The sequence below is a fragment of the Leptinotarsa decemlineata genome, unplaced genomic scaffold (assembly GCF_025532065.1).
Source record: "Leptinotarsa decemlineata unplaced genomic scaffold, Ldec_3_MD MMD2_tig00026282_RagTag_RagTag, whole genome shotgun sequence".
Lineage (NCBI taxonomy): Eukaryota > Metazoa > Arthropoda > Insecta > Coleoptera > Chrysomelidae > Leptinotarsa > Leptinotarsa decemlineata.
The window spans coordinates 22,162,751-22,189,914 of NW_027412668.1; the positions used below are offsets into that span (position 1 = coordinate 22,162,751).

General features: G+C 33.7%; 3 protein-coding genes across 3 annotated transcripts in view; 1 reads left to right on the plus strand and 2 right to left on the minus strand.

Moving 5' to 3' along the window:
* Positions 1-27,164, plus strand: part of LOC111507286 (uncharacterized) — a 495,004-nt gene that overhangs the window by 392,777 nt on the left and 75,063 nt on the right. The gene's annotated exons all lie outside the window — the stretch shown is intronic.
* The window catches only part of LOC111510262 (uncharacterized), a 261,734-nt gene that overhangs the window by 138,475 nt on the left and 96,095 nt on the right, over positions 1-27,164 (minus strand). The gene's annotated exons all lie outside the window — the stretch shown is intronic.
* LOC111507283 (uncharacterized) lies at positions 463-26,010 on the minus strand. Its single transcript, XM_023162573.2, has 2 exons — positions 25,162-26,010; positions 463-1,016 (listed from the first exon to the last, which is right to left on the minus strand). The coding sequence occupies exons 1-2, from the start codon at positions 25,933-25,935 to the stop codon at positions 588-590; spliced, it is 1,203 nt and encodes a 400-aa protein (XP_023018341.2). The 5' UTR covers positions 25,936-26,010; the 3' UTR covers positions 463-587.

The window sequence follows — 27,164 nt, forward strand, 5'->3', positions numbered from 1 at the left end:
AGCAATAAGACTCTTCAAATGAGTTTTCATTGAAAATGTGGACAGTTGAATAATAGTTCAACTTTTTGTTGAAGTTCATATGAACATACCTGAGAAAACTATTCTTTAATGAAAAAAAGGTTAATTGTTCACTAAAAATCTCACAATAAAGTGTACCTAGAATACGACTGATATCATCTGATCGAGATTCAAGGTGACCTGACCTACAAAAGAATTTTTCGACAAGCAAAGTTCATTTTCAATTCACTGAGAAATGTGAAATTTTTTCACACTCGAAGAATTGGGGTTGGAATATTTTTATGTAAAATGAATAATCTGGTCGAGAGTCATATCTGGAAGCCCCGACCTGCAATTATTTCAGCTTATCTGCGAAATTACAAAAGAAATGTTCAACGAGAACAATTTGCTGACCTGCAGACCTGCAAAATATTTACACCCATGTCGAGAAATTAACAAAAATATTTTAAAAAGTTGTTTTTTATTTTTCTCAATAGCAATTCTTCGTGAAAATACAATATTTTCAAATATCATGTTCATGTTCAGATTATAGTAACATAATGACCACATAATGTTGCTCAGAAATGTGTTTATATGAATCCATTATCAGTCATAAATTCGAGAAGGTCCTTGATCCGTTGTTTGTATTCCTTTGACTTTCTAATATCACGAGAAATTGTTTGCAAATAATCCTGATCCATTTCCACTATTTCGTCAGAATCACGATACATAACCTTTATACCCAACATGGAAAACAAAAAACCAAATTTCACAAACACTTTCCAGTGGCGCTCCAGGAGGCTGAAAGGAAATATTTCTTCCGGGTCACAAGCGAAATCTCTTAAATATTTTCTGACCGTGTCGTGGTACAGATTCAGGTATTTTTTGTAGTCATATAGAATTTCTTTTGGACTGTGCATCAAAAAGAAACACGCGAGGTCAGCGGCTGGGGAATCTTTTTTCGATAGTTGCCAGTCTAGAATACAAACTCCTGAAGGTACTTCGGTGTTGGTTGTTTTCTGAAATTATAGAATATAGTGATTAGCAATTGATAATTTTACTGAAATGGAATCTGGATGTCAATTGCTATGAGACTTGATAACTGTATTTTGGAACTTCTGGGGTGGTACCTCTAGATGACTTTTTTGTATTCATCTCCTGATGATGCTAACTAGGTTAGCGAAACGCACGTCGAGAGACAGCATTTTTGTTCTAGTGGCGAAAAAGTGTTTTTAATAGATACTCTACTTCACATTTTATAAGATTTTTTATCAATATTGGCTACAAATGAAATTTATATTGCAATTTTTGAAAAAGGGATAGACTTCAGTTACACGTGCTGTTCTGATCCTGACAAATTTGACATTATTCAAACAAATTTTCAAAAAACAGTCATTTCTAGAAGTGCTGATGAATAAAAAGAGTGACCCAGTTCAATTCAATACTTGTGATGCACTTTTTGGAACTTTTGGTGTAATAATGAATATTACTGGAGTTTTATCCCAACACGAAACCGTTATTTTAACACCTCGACACGTGTTTCGATCACCTAGTGATCATCTTCAAGAGGAATATTAAACTAAAAAACGGACAATGTTATCCTTTTTTATACCATAGATACCTCTCCTAGGTACCTGCATTTTTTTAAGTGTCTTAAATTAATTTCACAATATTGCTTCATCTACTAGTCCTAAATTAATTTTACAATGTATACTCATATAATAGTCAGGCAAATCTGATAACTATTTTAACAAGCTACATAATATTCTGTTCCATCCAGTAGCGCTTGAAACTTTTGGTGTTTATGGCCCGGAGTCTCTATCATTCGTTCATGAACTCGGAAGGAGAATAGGCCAAGCAATGAAAGATCACCGTTCTACCTCTTTTCTGATAGAAATAATTAGTATTGCCTTTCAACGTGGTAATCCTTGGAACTATTCCTCCTTCACATAATGTTGATGAGATCATGCATTGGCATTATTCCAGTACGGAACTTATTCATCAGTCTCCTATCACGGTTAATTCGCAAGTGATTCATCCACCTTCTTTTTTTTCAGTGCGGTCAATGGACTTAGGTCATTCTCGCCCCCCCAAATATGAGTTGCAGTCCTCGTGGTTTTGGTTCCCTTTCAGTGAAAGAGCTTCATGAAGCAAAAGCTGAATCGATCCCTCTACGAAACCCTTCATCATTTGCAAGGATCGATTGCAGCTTGAGAAGTGGTTCTTATGCAGATTCTGTGAAACATGTTCTTCTTTACGAATCAGTAGAAAGTTGTCCCAAAAATCTTGAGAATAAAATTGGATTAACAAATTGATAGATATAGCCGTTAGTACGTGGTAGAAAATCATAATGAAGAAAAGGGAATTGAAACTTCATATGTTTTTTACCACTTTTATTTGTAACTAACGTTACTGCAGTTTCGTTTAATGTATAAGTTTGAAAATTTCTTCATAGGACGAAACAGCAGTAACGTTAGTTACTAATAAAAGTGGTAAAAAACATAGAAAGTTTGAAATTTGGATTAGATAATTTAGGAAAGACTTGCTACATGCATAGAATTTCACAAGTGTTGTTCATAACGAAGATTTTCAAGAAAGGTTTCGATGATGAACGAGAACGATAATGTTTCCTACTTATTCACCAAACTCAAACACCTGTTCATGCGGCTGCGGTTTCGTAAGAATCTGTTTAAAAAAATCAGTTTTTCCGTTAATCAGCTGTATCATCTTTTTCTCCAACCGATTTCCTGGAGTTTTTGAAGTCCACTAGATACTCGTTAGGACAAGAGGATTATTCCGAATTCTTTGGGTTCTTGTTGAATACTCTTCGTGAGCAAAACAATAGCAGAATCAATACTCCTGAACGCTCTGGATTGAATGATTCCGTACAGTCTATCCGACTTGTGTTTGTAAATCTTTTGCTGGAAAAATCCTCACTCGTTTACTGAAAATGGAACTTTTCACATGTCTTGATCGAATGTATTGCCAAACATGCGCCAAAATAACTGACTGTTATAAGAAAACAAGTGGATCTGAGGCACCAGTCAACCTAATAATAACACTGATAATCTTCAAACATTACTCAACCTCTGACGGAAGCACCAAACTCTTACGAAGGTTCAAAATTGATGACCACTTCAATCTAGCAGACCACTATTATAATCTTCATGCAGTCATTGTTTACTCTGGTTCTGGCGTTGGATCTGGTCATTATTACTCCTTGGCTAAAGACGAAACAGACTGGTTCAAGTTTGATAATAGTTATGTCACTAAGTGTTCCGGCGATGTATTGAATTTATTGGATCCTCTGGAGACACCCTACATTTTGCTTTATGAGACAGAGAGAGGACATTGGCAGATCAAGATCTTTAGAAGATGTGGTGAGGTTTTTACCGGTTTTCTTGCAGCTGAAAGAGTACTGTAATCAATGAAGTTGCCCCGGAACGCCAATTAATATGATATCTGATTCTATGATTCGTCTTTGTTAGTGTTATATTTTTGAAGATTCAATAATTCAAAGTGAAACTGTAACTGTACTCTAAGTTACATCGTTGTAGCGATGAAAATATTCTACCCCTCTTGAGTATGAGAAAAAACTGAACTAGTAAGTCTTTGAAACAAAATTTAACTGAAGAATAATGATCATGTATTTGATGTATCAAGTCAATGGTTTGGATCTAATGTTTTTTACCCTTATGGCTTCTATGAGTATAAAAAAATTTTGATATTCCGAAATAATTTTTTATATGTTTACAACTCTCAGAAAGAAAAGTATTCTATTGGAAAGAAGTTATAATAATAACTAGCCTCATTGAGGAATTCAATATTCGTAATTAAATTGTAGCTTGATATATCACTTTTTGACTTCTTATAATCTGTTGAACAGTTTCACGTAATTTTCCAAATATCCAAAGAATGATTGTCCAATGACTATTAACTTCATTACCTCTCAACCAATATTTTTTTTTGTTAATAATTGAGTGGGAACCGAACTGTGATGAATTATCTCATCTATTTAAACATGTTCTGGATAATGGCCTCATCAGCGCGGTGTAGCCAAATGCAGAGATGGACAACACTTGGTTGCTAAAAACAGGAAAATAGCACAAATGAACGGAGTCACCAAATGGAGCCTACCGCACATTTATGGTTCCAGTTAGAAGACCTAGAATTTCTGGGATATCCTAATATCACTACGGAGGCACCACCTCCGCACTTTGAACTACCGCACTGATGAGGCCAATAGCCAGAAACACGTGTCCGCCGTTTGCCAATAATGTTTCTGGTCATTTCCATATTGATTTCAATTTAAGAGCCACCGGTATACAGCTGTTTCAGCCTATTGGACATCGTCAGTACCGAGCAGGCGGTCCTTGACTAAAGACAACAAACAACTGGCACTGACAACTGTCATGTGGTTCAGTTTGAAAAAAGTGTGTTTGTTTGTCTATGTTAAAACTATGGAACAAATGAGAACTGTTATGGTGCAAATTTGATCAGAGACACCTGCTGTTGATTGCTTATACAGCAGCAGATGTCTCTGATCAATATTGCTGTTATGGTGCAAGTGTGATTAGAGACATCTGCTGATGTCAGTTTGCTAACGATTTTTAGTAAATTAATTCAATTATCTTCTTTAAATCAGTGAGATTGAGATGTTTCAATTGTTTAAATGTAACATTCTTTTCGACACGGCCATCCTCACTAACAGTAATTTTTCATTGTACTATCATCCTTCAAATTTTGTAGCTCTTTCTTGAAGATAATAATACATTTTAACTCGTGCTATAAGAGTACACTTTCGTTCTGTTGATCACCCAAACATATTTTCCAAGTAGAAATGATGGTTTTCAAAATATAAATAACTGCTGATTAACGGGAAAACAGATTTTAAACAGAATTTTTTTCAGATTTGATTTGAAATCACTCACATTTTTGCTGAAGAACTATAAAAATTGTATTTTTTTAATCCATAGTCAGTTTTTCCACGTAATTTTCAAGGTTTGTCTGGGAATCAAACTGATAAATCTCATGAAGAATATACGAGTATACACCGGTTTATTTTCTCTATGAATAGTATATGGAATATACATTCACATCGAATTAATTCCAGGTTTTTTTAATCAATTATGAGAACTGAATTTTTTGAATAATGGTCAAACTTAAAGTCTATTTTTTTCGTTTCGGTAGTACACAAGTCATACAATATTGTCTGCAAAGGAGAACAAGAGAAATATTTATAAATCAGAAATTGATAGTGCATGACACAAATTCGATTAGAAGAGGAGCCAAAATCGAAGACATAAATTTTCATCACTTCAAAAATTATCGACAATCACGTATTGATTACTATTTAGAATATATTTGTTTGAGTATCTCTGAAAATCAAACTCATTTTTACTCAAATATGTTATTACAAATGAAATCACTTTGAGAAAGGATTCGAATATCAAAAAAAATATGCAAAATATTAAAATATGTTTGACTGATGAATGAAATGAATAAAACCACTGTTGTCTAATTTCCACTAGTTAATTTAATCTATACGATCGGTTTCGGGTTTAACCCATTACCAAGTAGGTTCAAAACTAAAATGTGAAATTTGAAAACTCGGTTATATCAGGAGTTTTTAGGAAAGATAGAAAGACAAGTAGTTACACGAACCAACTATAAAATTCAACACTGAAGATTATAAGGGTTGTTAAACTTATAAATTCTAGAGTGGAGACCTTCATAAATCGAGTTGCCCGTTTAGGGGTATATACTTCATTGTAGATTTATATATATATATATATATATATATATATATATATATATATATATATATATATATATATGTATATATATATATATATGATGAGCTGTTTTCTCGGGTTTCGCTCCGTGTTCTGTGTATTTTCTCCCCATAAGGATTATTTGAAAAAACCAGACATCACCAGAAGATGGCAAATGAGACTTTGCCGAAACGTTGTGAAAATAATCCTTATGGGGAGAAAATACACAGAACACGGAGCGAAACCCGAGAAAACAGCTCATCATACTTTATCCGTGAGAATATATATATATATATATATATATATATATATATATATATATATATATATATATATATATATATATATATATATATATATATATATATATATATATATATAGCTGATATCGAAAAATGCTTGAAACCGTTTCTAGGATAGTAAGGGGGAACTAAAGTGACAATAAAAGAGAACTCACCCCCACCCACCAAAACACAAAAAGTTTAAATTGCAAACCCCTACTTGTGATACATCTTTGGAAAGACCATGAAAATGATATCCAACGGTATTAATAATAATTGTACAGAGCGAAGCAATAATTGTGAAACTTTGGCTCAAATGGAATATTCAATGAGGTTTTGGTTGAACAACAAATTCATTAAAAATTTCAATTAAATAAATGTTCAAAGTGGGTTCCGTACTATGACTTTTTCATTTGTAATGCTACCTCCGTCGATATTATTTTTTTTAATAAAAACTTATTTTCCCGTGTTTGCATAGCAAGTTAAAAAGATCTATTTTTTGGGTTCTGTCAGAGCCAATAATTTTTGGTTTGTTTGAGACTTTTAAATGTCATTAGTTTTCATCATTTGTACGATCTGTACTGTCATTCAGCTGTAGTTGCTCAGTATACCTGAGCGCGTGGAGATAATTTTCATATTTGCCTTCTAGAATCAGTGTTATTTAAACACAGCTCAAATATTTCATGAAAGGCATCCGGGCAAAAAATGTAAGTCACGTGTAAGTCCGCCATTTAGTTGAAAAGTTTGGAGAAATTTGATCAGTGAAAAATAAAAAAAGGAATGCCCTAAGATTACTGAATGAAGCAACCAAAATTGAGGTCCTTGAAAATTTTTGGAATGGAGTCTACTGCATCAACACGTCAAGTATCTGCAGTGACAGGACTTTCACACGAGTCGGTTAGAAAGGTGTTGAAATTCCGCATCGATTCAGAGAAAGTCACACTCAATACCCTGAAAAACTGAATGTTTGGGCAGGAATATTAGGCGATGCTTTAATTGGTCCCTTGTTCATACCAGATAATTGAAGTGGCGACATTCATCTCGATATGCTGGAAAACACCATCGAACCTTTAATTGTGCATGAATTAGAGAACCAAAGGGACGACCAAGGCAACCTAGCTATAGACGAAGATTTGCTGCACTTTCAACAAGATGGAGCACCTCCTCACTATGCAGCTCCAGTTAGGCACTGGTTGGATACTAATTATTCGAACAAATGGATTTGAAGGAGAGGTCCCATTGAGTGGCCACCGAGGTCACCAGACTTGGCGCCACCTGACTTTTTCCTGTGGGGTCACCTTAAGTCAGTTGTTTATAAAACTCAACCTGCGTCACTTGGGAAATTGCGAGAAAGAATTACGCAAGCTTTCAGCTTTCGTTCGTGAGATATAGCCCATTGTAAGTTTTGAAATTGACACACTGTATATTGTGTTCTCTGCAGTTTTGGTATAATGTGTTTTAAGAGTTTTTCCTCATATTATCTTTTCTATTAGAGAAACTGGTACCTGATTGTTAACTGCAATTTACCAATTATTTTTAGTTCATCTTGGAAATTCTTTTCAGTTAAAGGGATTGCGAAAGCTCTGTGTACCATTGACCTAAACGCGGATAACTTATGTGAGAGTGGACTGAAAGAGTCGAAGAGAATTTACAGTCTGTGAATTGGTTTTTCCGGTAGATATTGAATTGAAAACCATTACTGACTATTGAAATATTCAAATATAAGAATTTAAGCCCCTTGTTTTGTTAGATCTCTACTGTGAATTTAATTTTGTTATGTTTGAGAAAGTTTAAAAATTCACTAGTTGAACCATCAAAACCAACCACTACGACATCAACATATCTGAACCAAAACACAATAGGTTTCTGAGAAAGGGGGTTATTGAGGATGCGGATATTTTCAATAGTGTCCAATAATGGGGTTAAGCCCGAAACAGGTCGCATAAATAAAATTAAGTAGTGGAAATTAGACAAAAATGTTTTATTCATTTCATTACAGCAAAATATTCAATTCTTTCAATCCCTTACATGATATTTTCAAATTATTATTTTTAAACTATCAGGCATACTGCAATAATATTAGACTTTTCCGTTTTGATTAACATACTTTTTGTGGTCTGCAGGTTTTTGTGCATGACGTTTCGTCTACTACTGCAGTAGATATTATCAGAAGCGATGTGGTCGCAGTGCCCGAATTGTTGTCTCCGTCGTTTCGACCGCGTTAACTACGATGCTCGTATTTGATTACTTGATTGGATTATCAATTAAAAAAAACAACTCACGCCCGCTACTAATAATATAAAACCAGAGTCAAATACCAACATCCTATTCAAAGCGGTCGAAATGGCGGGAACAACAACTCGAGCAACTCGGGAACTGCGACCGTTACCACATTGCCTTTGGTAGTGTCTACCGCAGTAGTAGACGAAAATTCAGGTATAAAAACCTGCAGATCTCGGCTAAAAATATCGAAAAATAGCTTTCACAAAGTTTCTCTGGCCGTCAAAGTTTACATTCTTTGATCAGCATACTTTTTGTCTCTAGCCTCGAATGTCTATAATCCATGAATTTTACCTCGAGATCTGCGACGGAAAGCATATTAGTCAGAGTAGAAGAAGCTATTGAAACTTTTTTCAGAGAATACGCTACACATTTTCTATTTCGTAGGCAAGAAAATTCTTGTGTTACTCAACGAGCCTTGGAGAAAATTCATAGAATAAATGAACATTGCTCAATATAATTGAGGCAGACAAATACGTGACACTAGACTGTTGGATGCTTTCGAAAATTTGGAAATATTGTAGTCTGCTTCATATCATATTAGAAAAAAGTATACTTGGTAATTATATTTAACCGTACTTTGGGCTGGTCAGGCTCTATCTCCCGAAGCCCCGATACATTCGGGAGGGCGCGCCAGCATTATCAACCAACGACCACTCCCCATACCGTGTGGTAAGTGATCATTGGGTCCGAGAATCATGTGCCCTGAGCAAGCGCAGTGAGTCAAGAATGACAGCCTTCTGCATTTGTCCGGCTAAGATTTCTGCCTAACTGCGGCAAGCCGGTATGATTTTAAGATTTGAGAGTAGAGAAGTCATCATTCCACCAAGGACTCCAATTATCAGAACAACCATCTTGACAGAGTAGTCTGGTTGAGTCTGCGGAGTTCTAAAAGAAAATCCCGATATTTTATCCGTTTCTCCTCCTCTTTTCGGACGATATTCGTCTCGCCAGAAAACTCCACGACAAATATCGTCTTGCTCTGGTGGTCGAGAAGGACTACATCAGGCTTATTAGCTTGTACGAGCCTGAGGGTGGGGAACGAATAGTTCCAATAATTTCGGCGCTTCTCGTTCCCCACAACAGGTTCAATATCCCCCGGAGCGTAGGGCAACACCGATGTCTCGTCAATACCGTAAGATTGCCGTAGATGGTAATATAGCACCCTTAGGGCCGCATTATGTCGATGGATATAGACCGAGACCGCATATGCTGGACATGCTGATAGCAAGTGCGTTACGGTTTTGAGCGCCTCGCGGCAAGCCCTGCACCTTGCGTCAGGAACCTCTATACCCATCACGCGACTGCGGTAGACTAAGGTGTTGAAGACATCATCCTAGCAAGCCATGATGAACCCCTCAGTTTCCGACTTCAGTCCACTCGACCTGAGGAAAGCGAAAGTCAGGCGCTTTGATGAGCCAAGGTCTCCTATGTTATTGAAGAAAACCCCATGCATTGGCTTATCCTTGTGTTTCTGCAAAAGTGAGGTGATCTCTGCGGATTTTATATGAGCTGTCGAAAACTAAACCGAGTTCATCAGCTATTATTATTATTATTATATTCTCGAATATTGCAAGTAACTTTGGCATATATCGAATACACCAATGGCGTAATTCAACTTAATTTCTGTAAATATTCTCAGTTTTGGAGAAATTTTTCAAATAGTTTCCGAGCTGAAGTAATTTGAATCATTCAATGCCAGATTTGAATTGAATAATTTCTCTTAGTTATCAAATTAGTTAAAGCATGTTTCTACGTTAAAAAATATTGCAAATTGTGGAACCGAACAGTAAATTCTCCAAACATTCCTGAACCTTATGAACATAACAATATTGATCCTAATATACGTAATTCGTGGTGATTAATTTCCGAACATATTTCATGGCAGCTTATTGAAACTTTGTTGGATATTTCTTCAAAGTACCTATAAAAGCGGTCCAAACTGATCAGTCAATTATTTTTGTTCATCGTTTTTTATGTTCCAATAATAGCATATCAGGTTTCCTGGATGCTGCTTGTTATTAAAAAATATGGGCAGTTTTACGTTACATTAAATGAAAGGGTGAAATATTTGGTATTAAAATTTGATGCGATGTAGTTATATCTTTTAATGAGAACCCAATCATTTTCAGAAAAAGGGGGATGATGAATTTTCAAATTATAAATGAAAAATAGAGTTAATTATTGGTAGAAGCATTCAACGTATCTCCAAAAAAGAGGGGATGGAAATACGTAATCAAAGAATATTGAAAATACAAAAGCTTTTCATAGTTCAACAACAGTTGTGTGGACAATTTGTCATAAAGATATGAAAATCGAATCAAATCAAACAATAAGAATATAAAAGGAAAGATAAAATGAAGGATACTAATATAATAAACAAATAATTATAGAAGACAATAATAATAACCCGTTCAGAAAAAAGCTCACATAAAAGCCGCAGAGATCACTCACTTCTGCGGAAACACAAGGATAAGCCAATGCATGGGGTCTTCACTAACATTGGAGATCTTGGCTTATCAAAGCGTCTGACTTTCGCTTTCCTCAGGTCGAGTGGGTTGAAGTCGGAAACTGAGAGGTTCATCAAGACTTGCCAGGATGGTGTCTACAACACCTCATTCTACCGAAGTCACGTGATGTGTATAGTATAGAGGTTCCTGACACAAGGTGCAAAGCCACTTCAACACTCCTTGAGAATACAGTCGAAAAATGTTCTACATTCTTCAAAAAGACAGATATAATACCAATTCATAAAAATGGTAGCAATGAATTAGTTATTTCATCAGTTCGGACTTCCATTGTCTAATATAATATAAATTGATTTGATAACCCTGAAAAAAATCAACAAGATTAACCGAAAATAATAATTTTATTAAACAAAAAACTGAAATTACAAAGAAATAACATACAAAAACAATAACAGTTATCACCCGAAGACGATTGTGTATACTGACAATCGAAACGTTGTGACACAGCTTGGCTTCAAATCTTTTAATTTTCATTTTTTTCATTTTTTGTTAGTAATATTTTTAATTTTTTCAGCTTTCATTAATAGTTCAATTTTTATTTGTTTGGTTGTTGTTGTATGTTATTTCTTTGTAATTTCAGTTTTTTGTTTAATAAAATTGTTATTTTCGATTAATCTTTTTGATTTTTTTCAGGGTTATCAAATCAATTTATATTATATTAGACAATGGAAGTCCGAACTGATGAAATACACTACGAAACATTGTCAACCATTCAAACAATGAATTAGTTTCTGATTATCGATTGGTATTGCTTGTCAATACTTTCGCAGAAATACAGGGTGAGTCAACAAGATTCCCTCGGTCCACTGCTATCAGGGAAAACAATTTTTCGAATTGCTCAATTTTTTTCGCAGTTATATCCATAAATTTTAATGAAACACCTAGCATATGAATACGTTATTCGATCCCATATTTTTTCAACTCTCTGAGGAATTTTCGTTTTCGAATTTCCATTGCGAAATTGCCAAGTTATACCAGAATAACCTATTTTGCGGATAATATTTTTTTTAATTCACCATCTGCATGTCTACAGCAATTAAGTGGATTTTTTTAGAGTCAACATTATTATGATAATTTCTGGGATCTCAACTTTCAGAAATAATATATAGGGTGTGGATATATATAACCGGTCAAGTTTCAGTCATTTTTGAACAGACATAATTCAATTATTTCAAATTATCTACACGTTCCAGCATATCCTCTGGGATTTCCCTGAAAACTCTTCGTTTCATGTCTTCTATATCTTGAAGGAGTTTGGTAGATAGCCCATAAAAAATCCATTTTGGTCAGGTCAGGTGATTCGGATGGCCACGCCACAAGCCCCCCCTTACCTATCCATTTTTGATTGAAATGATCGTTGAGGTATTCCCGTACCTGAGTTTTGAAATGTGGTAGTTCACCGTTTTGTTGTAGCCACATTTTGAGGCTTATACTATATGGAACATCGTCCAATAAATTCGAAAACTCATGCCCATATATTTTCATATTTTCTTTCAGTGAGATGCCCATCCAAAAAATACGGACCGATAAATTTTTTTCCGAAAATTTCACCCCAAACATTCAGTGACCCACGGTGTTGAAGGTTCAGGCAACGAACAAAATGGGGGTTTTCCGTTGCATAATAATGCATGTAATGCCGATTCACAGTTCTATTTTTATGAAAAGTCGCTTCTCAGAAAATAAGACGAAATCGAAAAAATCATTTTCCTGATTGATCTTTTCTAAGCTCCAGGGGCAAAATTGAACACGTTTATCAAAATCTCTTCCTATTAACTCTTGCATCAAGTGCATGTGGTGAGGATGAAATTTGCTTGCTCGTATCATTCGAGACACGCTGGTTTGAGAAAATTCTAATTCGCTGCCCAGGTCTCGGGTACTCACATAGGAAATTTCAACAAGGTGAAGAGCAATTTGAAATGTATTCTCTTCATTTATTACAGGGCAGACATGTTCGAACTTCTCTTGGTTGACGTTACCAGTTCTATCAAATCTTGTTTTTAGAGCCTGAAATGCCCTTCCATGTGGTTGCCTTCTTTCGGGAAACTTCTCTTTGTAAATCCTAGATGCAAGGAGGCGTTTCCATCACTTTCCCCCGAAGTATAGACTATTGCAATATATCTTCAATACAAAATTCATAATAAGAATGATTCAATCTACACGCGAAAGAAACTTCAGCACATGGCGTTATTGACGAATTCCGAGATTAATTTTTTGATGTCAGTCATGGATAACTGTATAGCAGTATAAATATTCTTCAGGTTTTTTACACATGTCTTACCGTTGAAACTGCTGATAACTATCACTAGGTGGTATGAAAAGTGCTAATGTACTAGCGATTAGTTTGAATATTCGAAAAACAAATTTGAGTAAATGAACGTAAGAAAATACATTTTTTGTGGTAACAATTACTAAAACTTGGTGTAATTTGTAAAATATCTGATGTTCATATAGTATACCACTGACGAAAAATGTTGTGAAATGTTGAAACATTTCAAACAAATGAAAAATTACAGGGTGTTCCATTTGAAAAAGTTGAAGTATGTCTGTTTGAAAATGAATGAAACTTGACCGGTTTTTCCCTATATATTGTTTCCGAAAGGTGAGATTCCACAAATTATCATAGTAATGTTACATGCGGGTGGTGAATTAAAAAAATATTGTCTGCAAAATAGGTTTTTCTGGAATAACTTGGCAATGTCGCAATGAAAATTCGAAAACAAAAATTTCTCAGAGAACTAAATAAATATGAAATCGAATGTTGTAATCATATACTGGGTGTTCTATTCAGAAAAAATATAACTTTGGTCGGCCACGTTCGGCTGAATCACCCAATATGCAAGAAAAAACTTTTGAAAGACAGTATATATCGATATAACTGCAAAAAAAATTGAGCATTTCGAAAAGTTGTTTCCTCTGATAGCAATAGACCGAGGGAATCTTGTGGACTCACCCTATAGTTGAGAAAGTACCAAAAACCCAAATTATAAATTGATTTCTTGAACACAATTTCGATATAACACTGAATACAATGATCTATGGAAAATTCGAATATAGGAAACCTGCCATTAGTATTTTCTAGATTTTGCCAAAACTTTCGACACTATTGACCACAAACACTCTTCCGTAGCAAAATGTAGTTAGTAATCAGGCACAAATCAAACTTTGCCAGACATATTTCAATTTTAGTAACTCAGTGGATGAAAATCGTTTCGCCTTTTTCCGGAAATTAAAGTTTTCGAAAAGTAATTTATCGAAAGTGGAATACAACATAATGAAACTTACTATGTTTTATACGACTTTTGTAACTGTAACTAATGTTATTGCAGTTCCGTCCTACAAGCACATTTTCAAACGATTACAATAAACTCTCAATTTTCATGATTATCTCCTACCACATAGTAACGGCTACATCCATTAATCTATTGAAATATGATGTACCCAACTGAAACTAATCAACCCAGATAAACTGGAAAATCCACATAATCAGTTCTAATAATATGGGTGACAGGCACTGCGGCAGAAATTGTTACGATTATATCAGATTAATAAAAATTCGCCATTACTTTGTCTCAAAACATGTTATTTACGATGGATGTGAAAAGGTAATTTCAACCGAGAAATCACCAAGGACTATAGCAACAAAGACCAGTGAACGATATAAAACAAGACATTTGACAAAACAACAATAATTCTTTGTTGACTAAATGAAACTTCATCAGTCTGAATTATACCGGATCATAATGGATTGGTATTTGTGGTAGATACGGGATCAACAGTGAACATCAATAGTTCAGAAAAATTTAAGTTTCAAGAACACATTCATATTCTATCTAAAGGAGAAAATATATTTTCTAACAACTGGTACATCAATATTGGTGAATGGTAGAAACACTAAAATTAACTTCAAAATACTACAAACAAACGAGTGGATCGAACCAGTTAACCATTAGATGTAGAACAGAGATGTTGAATATAGAAATTAAGTTCTGATAGCAGAACAATAGCAAAATGAATGGCAACTGAAGGAATCTTTACAAAGATTTATGAATTATTTAGTGGCAGAGAGTAAGAAGCACTGTTTGAAGAGTGTCCTGCATTTGATGAAATTTGTAAAAAATACAAGTTGGAGCCTGATCTGAAAACACCATTAGAAAACCGTTATGACATTTCTTGTCTGATAGCATTTTTGACTCAATTCTGCCTTATAAAAATAACGTAAAATAAAATTACTGATATGTAATGTTGAAGTAAATATTTTATCATTACTCGTTGGTCATATTAGTTAGCCAAAATTGTTATATTATTTCTAATGGCCCTGCATGGGCCACTCAATTTTTTTATCTAAATAGAAAGTTAACGCTTGAACAAGCTCGTTTTTATCTGTTTACAAAGAAAAGGTTCTTTTCAACCGATTTATTTTTGCTCAGTGGGACTGATGATTCTACCTTGTAGCGAAACGTATCCTAAATGAAACTTTTGAAAATTCTACACTTATTATCGTTTTTAAACATCTCAAAATATTATCGATCTCAAATGATGAAAAAAATTTCTTCCATCTGGGCCAAAAAAAACATAAATTCTCTAAAAGTTTTCGTTTTCGTTATTATATGACAGTATTCTTCAGAACCACTTGAGACTTCTGTCTCGACATAGACTTTTATAAGATAAGATAACTCATGATGCTCCAGCATCATATTAAATTCAACTTGAAACGTTTCGTATCAAAAAATGTCTCCATAGAGAATATAGAGTCTACCAAAACAGATAAAATTTATCAAAAACCGTTAAGTGAACAAAACTAAATGACCACACTATCGGAACTTGATTCTACGAATCACAATCATATGATTATTGAGGTAGCAGCAAATGTCAACGGCTGGACGGAGAGAAAAGTGCAGCATTGGAAGTTTGTTGAAAATTATGGTTTTTTGTTACCAAACGTCGCTTCCTTATGAATGACAACTTCCAACTTGTGCGAACTATGGTTTACCAAGGTATTAATAACTGTGCACGGGTTGAACGATACCCCACCGTAGGGCTTGAGCCACCGTTCCATATAGCGATTGGTTGAATGAGTGGTACAGCCACTCACAACAACCCAACCGGTTACTGTACCACCACAGCGAGAAGAGTATGAGGCATATATCGAAAAACTGATTGATTTTTGTCTATTCTCAAACCTCAAAAGGATTTTTAGAACAGTTTAAAGTACAAAACTCGACCAACGGTTTGAAAGACTATAAAAAGCAAGTCTTGGGACTCGGTTGACGATATATGACGTATATATTCGCTGTGCTCTATCGACTTTTTCGAAGAAAAAATCAACAAAATAATGTAATTTGCCTAAAAATTGAACAAGTCTTGGCCTAAATGAAAGAAAAGGTATCTGCAGATGGACTGTTGAAAACGACCAAGGCGCCACGACAGACGAGGTAGCCAATTGAGAAGAAACCACCACGTTTCGAAAAGGTACCAAAGATTGCTAACTTTCGCACTAAGAAAAGGCAGCAATTACCGATTCGCAAATGACAAATTGGAGCTCTGCATATATTCTAGAGAACATAAACCTAATTCAGAGCCTACAACCTCAGTGAAATAGTTAATTTGGCAACCGAGATATGTGATAACATTGGGCGAGAACAAGCTAAAAGAAAGATCTGAAGATGACTTGAATTTGACTCATTGGCAATATTCGACTTGATTGACAGCGAGTGTCCAAGTACGGTGCAGTGGTCAAAAGGGACTGATGAAATTCCTATTTTTCCTCCACTCCTCGTAAGTGGAGGAGTGGAGACAATATTTCAAATGATCACACGGTACAAGCTGTACTCAAAGTGATAATCTATAAAAGAATGCAAACTTTCACAATCACAGATAATTTAGTCAAAACTATTTGGATGCAACGCTCTAGTTGTCCTCAAAGCATGTACTAGTTGTAGAGGTTTGGCACAAAAACCTGCATAACACAGCCAACAAATCCGAAAAATAGCTTGATCAAAATCTGATATCATTTGGCTTCCAATATTTTTGAAGGATATTTGGAACAGTCCTGTCAAAATTTGTTGATTAAAAAAAACCATAGGAATTTGATTATTTCGATTATTCAAAGAAATAAAAAAAAATTACGAATACATGGAAACAATAAAAAACTGTCAAATAACTTCAGACTTTATCGTAATTACTTGAATAGACTGATAAAAAAGACAAAAGAATAGTATTATAAGAATAAACTGAAAGAGGTCGAGGGAGATATAAAAAAAGTATAGAAAGTAGTCAATGAAGCAACTGGGAAAGTTAAAAATGAGGAAAACGTAAATGAAGTATATGATAATTGGCATACTCTCACAAAAGATCCTTAGCTAACATTTCCAATAATTATTTTTGTGATATCGGACCTGAGTTATCTAATAACATTGAAAAAGTTGATGGATAACTGATTTCAAATCAAATAACAAAAGTTTATATTGGTCGCCTATTACAGAAACTGAAGTGATTGAAATGATAAATGATTTTAAAAATGAATCTGCTGCAGGCCCTTTAGCAGGCACTTTACTTAAATCTGTTGAGTATTCCATAGCGAAACCCTTGACTCATATCTTCAATAATTGTTTAACATCTGCTATTTTTCCATCAATTCTCAAAATTTGTAATGTCATACCAGTGTACAAGAATGAAGATAAAAAATGTATTGATAATTATAGACCAATATCATTGACAAGTAATATTAGAAAAGTTTTCGAAAAATGTATAAAAAAAGAGTAGGTAGTTACCTTTCTTGCAAATGAAAAAATTTTGTCAACTGAACAATTTGGTTTCAGGGAAGGAATGTCAACAGAAGATGCAATTTTCAGTATAACTCGAAAAATATATAATAGTCTGAATACTAAAAAAAAGTGATTGGAATATTTTAAGATATGAAGAAAGCTTTTGATACCGTATCTCATATCTAAACTCCTGGAGAAACTAACACAATACGGAATAAGAGGCGTTTGCCTCTTATTCCGTATTGTAACCAAGAGATAACCAAGAGTAACCAACAAATAAGAAAGTGTGGTGTTTCTCAAGACACGGTTTTAAGACCTGTCCTTCTTTGATTCACATTAATTATTTACTAAATACAAAATGGTGATGTATATTCGTAAGCAGATGACACTGTATATGTATACAGTGGATGGAGATAACCGAGATGAGACCATATCGAAGGCTCAGGTTGGCATGTCAATTTTGAAACATATCTTGAGTTATGAGTTGCTCACACTTAATATCGTGAAAACTAAATTCATTTTCACTACATGGAAATGTCACTACATTTTCATGTAGTGAAAAATATCAACCAAAATTTGATGAAATAATAATTCATAGTTCAAAATGTTTACAGAAACATTTTCAAAAATGCAGTTGCACTCTTAAATTAAACAGAACCTCACAAATAAAATATTTAGGAATTTATATAGATTGTTGCCTGAAGTGGAAAAAACATTTACTTGAATCAACAAAAAAATTAAGAAAATGCCTTTATAAGTTCAGACTTCTGAGAAATATATCTGAAGTAAAAACAGTATTGATGTTTCATCATGCATTATTTTCTAATATTATGACCTACGGAATCATAGCCTGGGGTGGTGCACATGAAAATTCGTTCAAATATGTCAAGTCTATTCATAAATAATTTTTAAAAAACCTTTCAGATTTCCATCGAAAGTTTTATTCAGAAAATATTCCATTTTAAATATCAGACGAATATTTTACAAAATCAGTACCAACTATATGAAAAAACATTTTGCAAATACTGACATAATAGAACATCAGTATGATACAAGATCAAAGACCAATAAATGCTAAGTATCGTCTACATTTAATGCAACAACACTGCATATGTATTGGTTGTAAAATTTACAGAATAATTCCACGAGAAATTAATAAGTTGAGAACAACAGCATTTAAAAAAACATTACACAATTGGATATTAGATAATAGTAATTGAAAATGTGCTCACATTGAAATAGTTCAGTTCAACAGATAATTTATTTTACCCTCATTCATAATAAAATACTATTATTAATACATTTTTCATTTTCTATAAATTGTTTCAAGAACAATATCTATTAACAGTTATTTTATTTTTCAACTAACCCAGTCGAACACAAGTATTTACACTTAGCAGACTGTGTTAAAATATTATACATGTAATTACATTTTTTTAATATTCATAGACATTCATTTGATATTGTACATCTGTTAATAAATTTGAATTTGAGTTTGAATATGAAATTCAGTCTTTAATTCTTATTAGAATTGTAACCCATACCAAAGGCTTTCCTAACGAGATGAAGTACAAAAACTTTTTTACTCTAGAGAGACAGTCACAGATGCGTTCCAAAATGAATATGAAGAGTTCAAGAAAAACTATTTTTTTTGGGAAAGCCCCTTTAACAGATTTCGACAAAACTTCTGAGATGAACAAGGTTTATATGTATTTTTCACAAACTACACCCAACGATTTGATCTTCACAAATTTCATTTTCAAAAATACCACAACACATTTTGCTATTACAAAAAAGCTACTGTGATATTTTTGTAAATGAAGTTGGTGAAGATCAAATCGTTAAATATGGTTTGTGAAATTACTACGCATCTTCATCAAGTAACGGCCGAGCAAATCAGAAAAAAAGGTTATAAAAATTTTCTCGCAATGTTTTATAAGGAAACTGAGGATCAAGATTTCAAAAAACACACTTTGAAGTGAGATATCCATTCGAAAGTTTACAAAACCGCGACACGTGTTTCGCTATACGATAGCACCCTTCCGGCGTCACGATACTGTTTGTACAAATTCTGTCAAATGCCTATATGATAAGTTAATTACCGAAACTATTCACCTATCTAGGAACAACCCATAAGACTAGAGAATAATAAATAACAATTTTTATCTGACCTATAATTTTACCTACTTTTAATATCTGTCCTATTTATCAATTTTCTCGTAGCAAACTAAATGCAATAAAGGGGAACAATTCAAATATATTTGATTATCGAGCCATAATCCCGAATTTTCACATTTATCGAGTTTCAAACGTTTCTCTTCCAAATGAAATACGTCATAATCGTGATTAAACTAACTCGTGTCCCTCTGTCAAATGATGATTCGCAAATGTTGAATTGGTCTTTCTATTCAAAAAACTACTTCTATGTTCTTTCATACTCTTGGAAAAACTTCTTTAGGTTTGTCCGATATGAAATTTTGGACAAGAACCACAAGTCGATTTGTATACTCCTGATCTATCCGACATCTTTATTGTTTTAAATGAATACTTTATTATGAAGTGAAATTGACAGATGAAACTTTCAAGATGGCGACTGGGAGAAAATTAAATAGAAAAGGGAGTCTTGTGACACATCATTTTAAAATTCCTGACGAATACTTTACAACCCTAAAATATGAAGTCAATATCTTCATCTACTACAAAATGGCGGAACATTTGATAATTTCCTGAAGACAAACACATTAATATCTAGAAATATTCCTTTTTATCTGCAATTCCAACAACCCGATAAGGTTTGTTAAGTTATTGTTTGTTGATAAAAACGACAAAAAATGTCATTACGACAATGAACATCATTGTTCAGTTAGAATGTTCTCATTTAGTTTTCGGTTTTTTTCAATATCCAGAAAAAATTAACGTTTGGGTAGGAATATCGGGAAACCATTTTGTAGAACCTCTATTTATTAATCAAAATTTAACAGTGGAACCGTATTTGAATATGCTAGAAACTACTGATGACCTCTCATCACTGAAATCGTCGAAGCGAATCCTAAAACTTCGATATGGATATTGTATTCCAACAAGATGAAGCACCACCATATTACTCCAGACAAGTAAGAAACTATTTGGATACTATTTTTCCCGCTCGTTGGATTGGCCGTCGAGGTCCTACAGAATGGTCAGTCCGCTTGCCAGATTTGACACCTTTGGGCTTTTTTTATGGGGTTATTTGAAGCAAAAGGTGTACAAAACTGAACCTGCTTCAATATTGGATATACGGCAGAGAATAGTAAATATTTGTAGAGATATTGACGTTACTATGTTTGAAAATGTTTGGCGTGAAATATGTCATGTCACATGTTAAGAAATTCAAGGCAACCATTTCGAGCATCTTCTGAACTAACCTCAAGCTCATTACCTCATATTATTTAGTCAAATGTCAATGTATTCAGGCAATTATTATATGTTCAGCCATTTTGTAGTAGGTGAAGATATTGACTTCATATTCTAGGGTTGTGACGTATTCATCAGGAACTTCAAAATGATGTATCACAAGACCCCCTTTTCCATTCATGTATGTATTCATGCATTAATTTCATTATCCCAAATTTCAATTTTTTGAGTTGACCCGTTCAACAAATAGAAGGGTGGATGATTAAAGAAATGCACTGTATAGTAGAATCACCAAAGTGAGTTAGCGTTTCATAGTTTAGTATCATTCCTCGAAACTGGACAGACCTACTTCAGAGCTTGTTTCTGTATTTTTTTAGAAAGAATTGAGTCAATAATATCCATCTCGTAACCGTTGTTGACAGCAACATGTTTTATGAAAATCGTTTTTTTTTTATAATGGCTTTCTAAAAGTGGAATATTCAATAGTCTCTGAATCATACTATTGAATAATGTTACTTTATGTTGATATGGATATATAGATGAATTGTGTATAATGATCTCCGTGTGGGATAGTTTGTGAAAAATTGAAAATCGTGTTTATTATTGATTCTAGTGATGGTCGAGTATGGAAAATTCAACAAGTTATCAACTCTCAACTCAGTCGTGATAATCTAGCAAAATCAAACTACTGATGATGATAAAATTGGATCAATTTGACCACTGCGAATGATTCCTCGAAACTACGAGCAAATCCAAATGATGTCAATAGTACAATACCATTAAAACACTTGCAAAAGACGCCTCACGATCATTTTATTTTAGAAATTACCTTTTCCCAAAAATTCCTCCTACAAAATTCGTATGAATTTCAATATAGAGATGTGTAGATCATGCATAGTTTATTTTGAACATGACTTTTTCCTTCCTTCCCTTGGAAGATTCCCACAACTAGATAGAGAAGTAAAAACCAGAAAAATTAAGAAAAGAGGAATGAAACTTTCTATGTTTTTGAATACTTTTATTTGTAACTATCGTTACTGCAGTTTCATCCTATACGAACATTTGAGAATTTTTGAGAATTATCGCAGCTACAACAAAATTATTACCTTATCATTTGCGATGATATTCTTTAAAAAAAATCGATCTTTTTATCGAACAAATCACCGTTTCTGATTAATCGATATACCTATAATTTGTGTTTTCAGGTGATCCCATCAGCCCGAAAACTCTTAAATTCACAAAGCTGAATAAATTAGACGAAAGATTCATAACCTCCTATGTTTCAGAGAAAACTTTGATTGGGTTTTGGGAGTATTTTCGGAGACTATAGTTGGGAGTTGGGATATTTAGAGAATGTTCAAGAAATATTTATTATATTCAACATAAATAATCTTCCTCCTGAAGATGATCACTTGGTGAAACACGTGTCGAGGTGTTGAAAATAACGGTTTGAAAATAACAGTAATATCCATTACTACACCAAAGATTCCAAACAATAATGGTTCTATTGAATAACCGCCAAGTTCACCTGACCTAACTCGTTTGATTTTTTCATTGTGGTGCTTCAACAAAAATAAAGTAGTCAATTCAACTTCCGTAAATATTGGTGAATTGAAGAATATAATTTAATAATATAATTTATATACATATATATATTTTTGCTGACTAGTCAGAAAATAAGTGAAACAATATTTGGGTATGCAGCAGGCCAAAAAATTTTTTTGTGTACTCTTATAACACAGATTCCAAGCTTTCGATAATCTTTATTATCATCATCATCAGGGATGCTACAATAAGGATAAAAAACAGTCATATTTATAAAATAATAATTCAAGTCAACTTACAGTGTATGTGAGGTTATGTGGCAGGTTGAAAGAAATATGGACGTAACATATATGAAAAATTACTAAGATGTCACTTAGGACGTTACAGACAAACAATATATAGTAGATTTGATGATATATCATTATATTATCAAATTTAAAAAACCACCTGTTCCTTAAAGAGGAAACCACGTGCATGATTCAAAAAAATGGGATATGACATGTAATCCAAAATTAGCATGCGCTGTATACGCCAATTACGGGGCTCAAAACGAATTGACATTCGACATCAAACAAATTGTTTGATCTGTGGCATAAAACCTTAACATTGTTGCAAATTGATTTTCGGGCAATGTCTGGCTGTAGACATCGAATGTTTAAATTCCATTACATTTTAAAACTAAGTAATTTTGTATTTAAACAATATCTGGAACAATTTTTGAGTAAAACTTATCCTAATGGATTTTATATTAAACAGTAATAATGAGAAAGGATGATGATGTATTGAATCTTCCATATACGCTGGACGCTGATTTGAACATTCAATGAGATTTTGTAACCGACGTTGATGGTTAGATACTGTGTTATAACATGTTCTATGTTGATATCAATTTCCTTGTATTTATAAATACAGGGTGTTTTAAATTCGATCCTCACCATTAGGATCTCGGAAACTATGATAATACGAAGATGGTTAAATTGAGGCAAAGTTGCGAATTTACCTGACTAACAATATGCCGTTGAGAAAGTTATGAAATTCCGAGTATTTCGGAAAATGGTTTTTATTTTTTTCTGGCTTTATTTTTCGAAGTATTGACTTTCACATTGCCACTTTTTCCCTACTACATAATGGTGTTTTCAGATTTGCTATCCGACGTTTCATCTTCCGGCTACCATCAACTTTATTTTTTCTTATGGGCGCTACATTGGATTTTTTCTGTTTTGGATAGAACCAGATTTTACCTTTCAAATGATGTATCATTAGAATTGAAAGTATTGAAAAAAATTAATTCTTATCGTAATAGGCTTTGACTTTGATATTTCTAAATTTGACTTTCAAGTTGTTACACTCAATGACATTTTGTTATTGTACAAGTCATTGAATTTTTGGCAAAACATGGCTTTCACCAATGAAGAAAGAAGAGATATGAAACAAATTTATTACAAATACGATAGAAACAGTGTTAGGACATCGGAAATGTATTTAAACTTGTATCCCGAAAAACGACAACCACATCGAACTATGTTCAAGTTATTGGATCGAAATCTCACCGAGTTTGGTTCATTTGAAAAGCCGAGAAAAAATACGGAGACAGAATTAACAATCAAAATTTGATAAATGAGGTGTGTATGAGGTAAATTAGACATTGTGTTCTTTTCAATGAAAAATAGAACTTTGAACAAATAACAATAATTAACTAAAATATAAAGACAAAAGTAAATCACAACAAATGCTCAAAATGCTGGCCTTGTTCATGATTACACAACTGTGCCCTTCTTCGAATATTATTCACTGCACGATTTATTTCTCTCCTCCTCAATCTTCCGAACTGTCTAACAATGCTGTGCTGAAGGTCCTCCAATTTTCCGAGAAAGAATGATAACTTATTATACATCATTGACAAAGTAAAATCTGGGTATATTCAAAACAGAAAGAATCCAATGTAGCGCCCTTAAGAAAAAATAATGCTGATGATGGTGGCCGTACGACGAAACGTCGGATATCAAATCTGAAATCACCATTGTATAGCACAGTTAAAGAATGGCAATGTGAAAGTGCCATTTATTTTTGAATCCTTTGAAAAATAAAGCCAGAATAAAATAAAAACCATTTTCAGAAATTTCTGTTTTTCCCGTATATCTCCGGATATACTCGGAATTTGAGAACTTTCTCAATGGCATATTGTTAGTCAGGCAAATGCGCAACTTTGCCCCAGTTCAATCACCTTCGTCTTTCTCATAGTTTCCGAAATCCCAATGGTGAGGATCGAATTTGAAACACCCTTCATAATCAGAAGAACTAAAAGCATTTTCATTTTCTTCAATACACCTAATTCATAAAATTACGTCGTATAAAATTATTTTTTCCACTATGATACTACTCATATTCTCTTTTATATTTTTCAGAAAAAAATTGTATTTGTTAACTGTAAACAAATGATAAAATGCCACTCGAATCTGCTCAGTTTTCGGAGGTTTTCTCCACGATCAAATCTAGGGTCTACTAAAAAATTCAGCCTGCTGCAATTTTAATATTCCTGAATCATGGATGACATTGTAAAGTTTGCATGACAAATGAAATTTGTGAAAAATTTAATTACCTCATACTTGAACATCAAATTGGTACACCAATTATCACCATGAGTTATCACGATTGCCAAATTGGGATCCCTCATATCCTTCATTATGTAATTTGGCATGAGATTCTCAAAACTTCTGAGTTTCTTCACAGCCTCAGTATCATCTGCAAGAGCTTTACATCCACAATCGATAATTGACTTTACAAATTGTTCTGTTTTCTCTCTATTCTCTAAATTTGACACAGATATAGGAGTTTCAACTTCTTTCGTGAGCTCTTCATAGAAGTATGAATTCTTATATTGCAGTGCTAAAGAAATAGCATGGAACTTGGCATATTCTACGAGAACTGCAGAGATGTGCCCAGCATTCATTGGTTTTTTTCTATCCCACATTTTATAACCCTCTTCTACGATATTTTCTAACACCACACATTCGTTTCCTATTCTGTCGCACTTTCCATAAAACCTGGGATATCCTAGAAAAGGTGAGGATATTCTATATACGTTCTGAAACTTTTTGAATTCCTTGAACAATTTCTCATACACATAAATTTCTCTAAGGAAGATTTTATGAATAGGAACCGCATTTTTTTGGTTCCTTGAGCTCGCTGGTGTCTTCAGGATCAGATCAAATTTACGCTCGTGGCTTTTGATTGTTAATTTTCTTATAAGTCCAAGGTAGTTATCACCTTTTGCCGATCCCGGTTTGATGTCTATGGCAAAATTAGTAAAGCCGTTTTGATGACCAATTTCTTCTATAAGATCACTATGTATTCCACTCAACTGTTTCCACATATTTATACCTTTTTATCAGTGCACCGAACGAATCTTGATGAATGTATTGTGTGATTGGGAGATTTGAAAGAAAAATATTTTGTAGACTCACTGATTTTAAATGCTGTTTATGCCGATTATACTATCAGCTGTTATCATTTTTACGCATCTTTCATCTGATCCATGTAAAAATTAACTACAGAATTGTGACATACTGGATGGCCAAACGAAAACGAAACAAAGCTGTTATGAAAAACTGCGTCAACATTTTAGAGAACGGTTGGCTCGTCGACTTTGGTTGAAGGGGACACTCTTTGTCGATATTCATGCATCCCCAAGAGAAGGGAGTCTTTGAAATTTCAACTTGAGCATTCAGTAATAATAATTTGGTTAAAAACGTGCTCAAATATTACGAAGCATTTCTGGCACATTTCGACTCTTTGATACAAATTAAAGACGCTGGATGTGTTCTGCAGTTTCTATGTTTTCAGTCATCACTACAAAAATAAATCTATAGGCCGCATATCTATTGGGTGAACTCGCAAATGCCTCAAACGAGCGAACACCATCAAAGAATTATTATTGGAATTGGACCGGAATATACAGGGCTTTTCATGATGAGTGTTAATCAGCCGTTTCTGGCAAACTATTCAACGGATCAACCTGAAAATTCCACAGTAAGTCAATATGACCTACACGCCTAAAATATTTTAGACGAAGCGGCGTTGTCGCTTCTGCTATAAAGTAGCGGCTTCTTTGATTTTTCAAATGGAACATCCCGTATATAATATCATATTATGATTCATTATCACTTTGTCAACAAATTCATATACTATTTTTCTATACCTATCTATTACTGTTTAGAAGATATAAATTAATTTCGATATTTTTTTTACCAAACATGAACTTTTATAAATGCTGATAATCTTGAACTCTCTTGCATTGAAACGATCAAATTTGAAATGGAGTGGAGTGATACTATGAGGATCTTCACTCCGAGTCATATTTTCATTTTCAAAAAATGCAGATACTTTGATCTCATGAAAAAATGAGTGGAACTCATTTTTTTCAAATGGAACACCCTGTATATTTCAACATTTTTGAGCTCTACATCCAATTTTAGATTAACTTTGTTCAGATAATACTATTTCTATCTTGAACCGTTTTCGAGATAAACTGTTTCAAACGGAAATTGACATGGTTTCCTTGTTCATCACTCATTTTTGTAAAACAGATTTCGTTTGATGTTT

Excerpts from the sequence above, each read along its gene's own strand:
- LOC111507283 (XM_023162573.2), bottom strand. The coding sequence starts at position 25,935 with ATGTGGAAACAGTTGAGTGGAATACATAGTGATCTTATAGAAGAAATT. Across the intron at positions 1,017-25,161 it reads ATTTGATGTTCAAGTATGAG|AAAACAACCAACACCGAAGT; the intron begins GTAATTAAATTT and ends CTATAATTTCAG.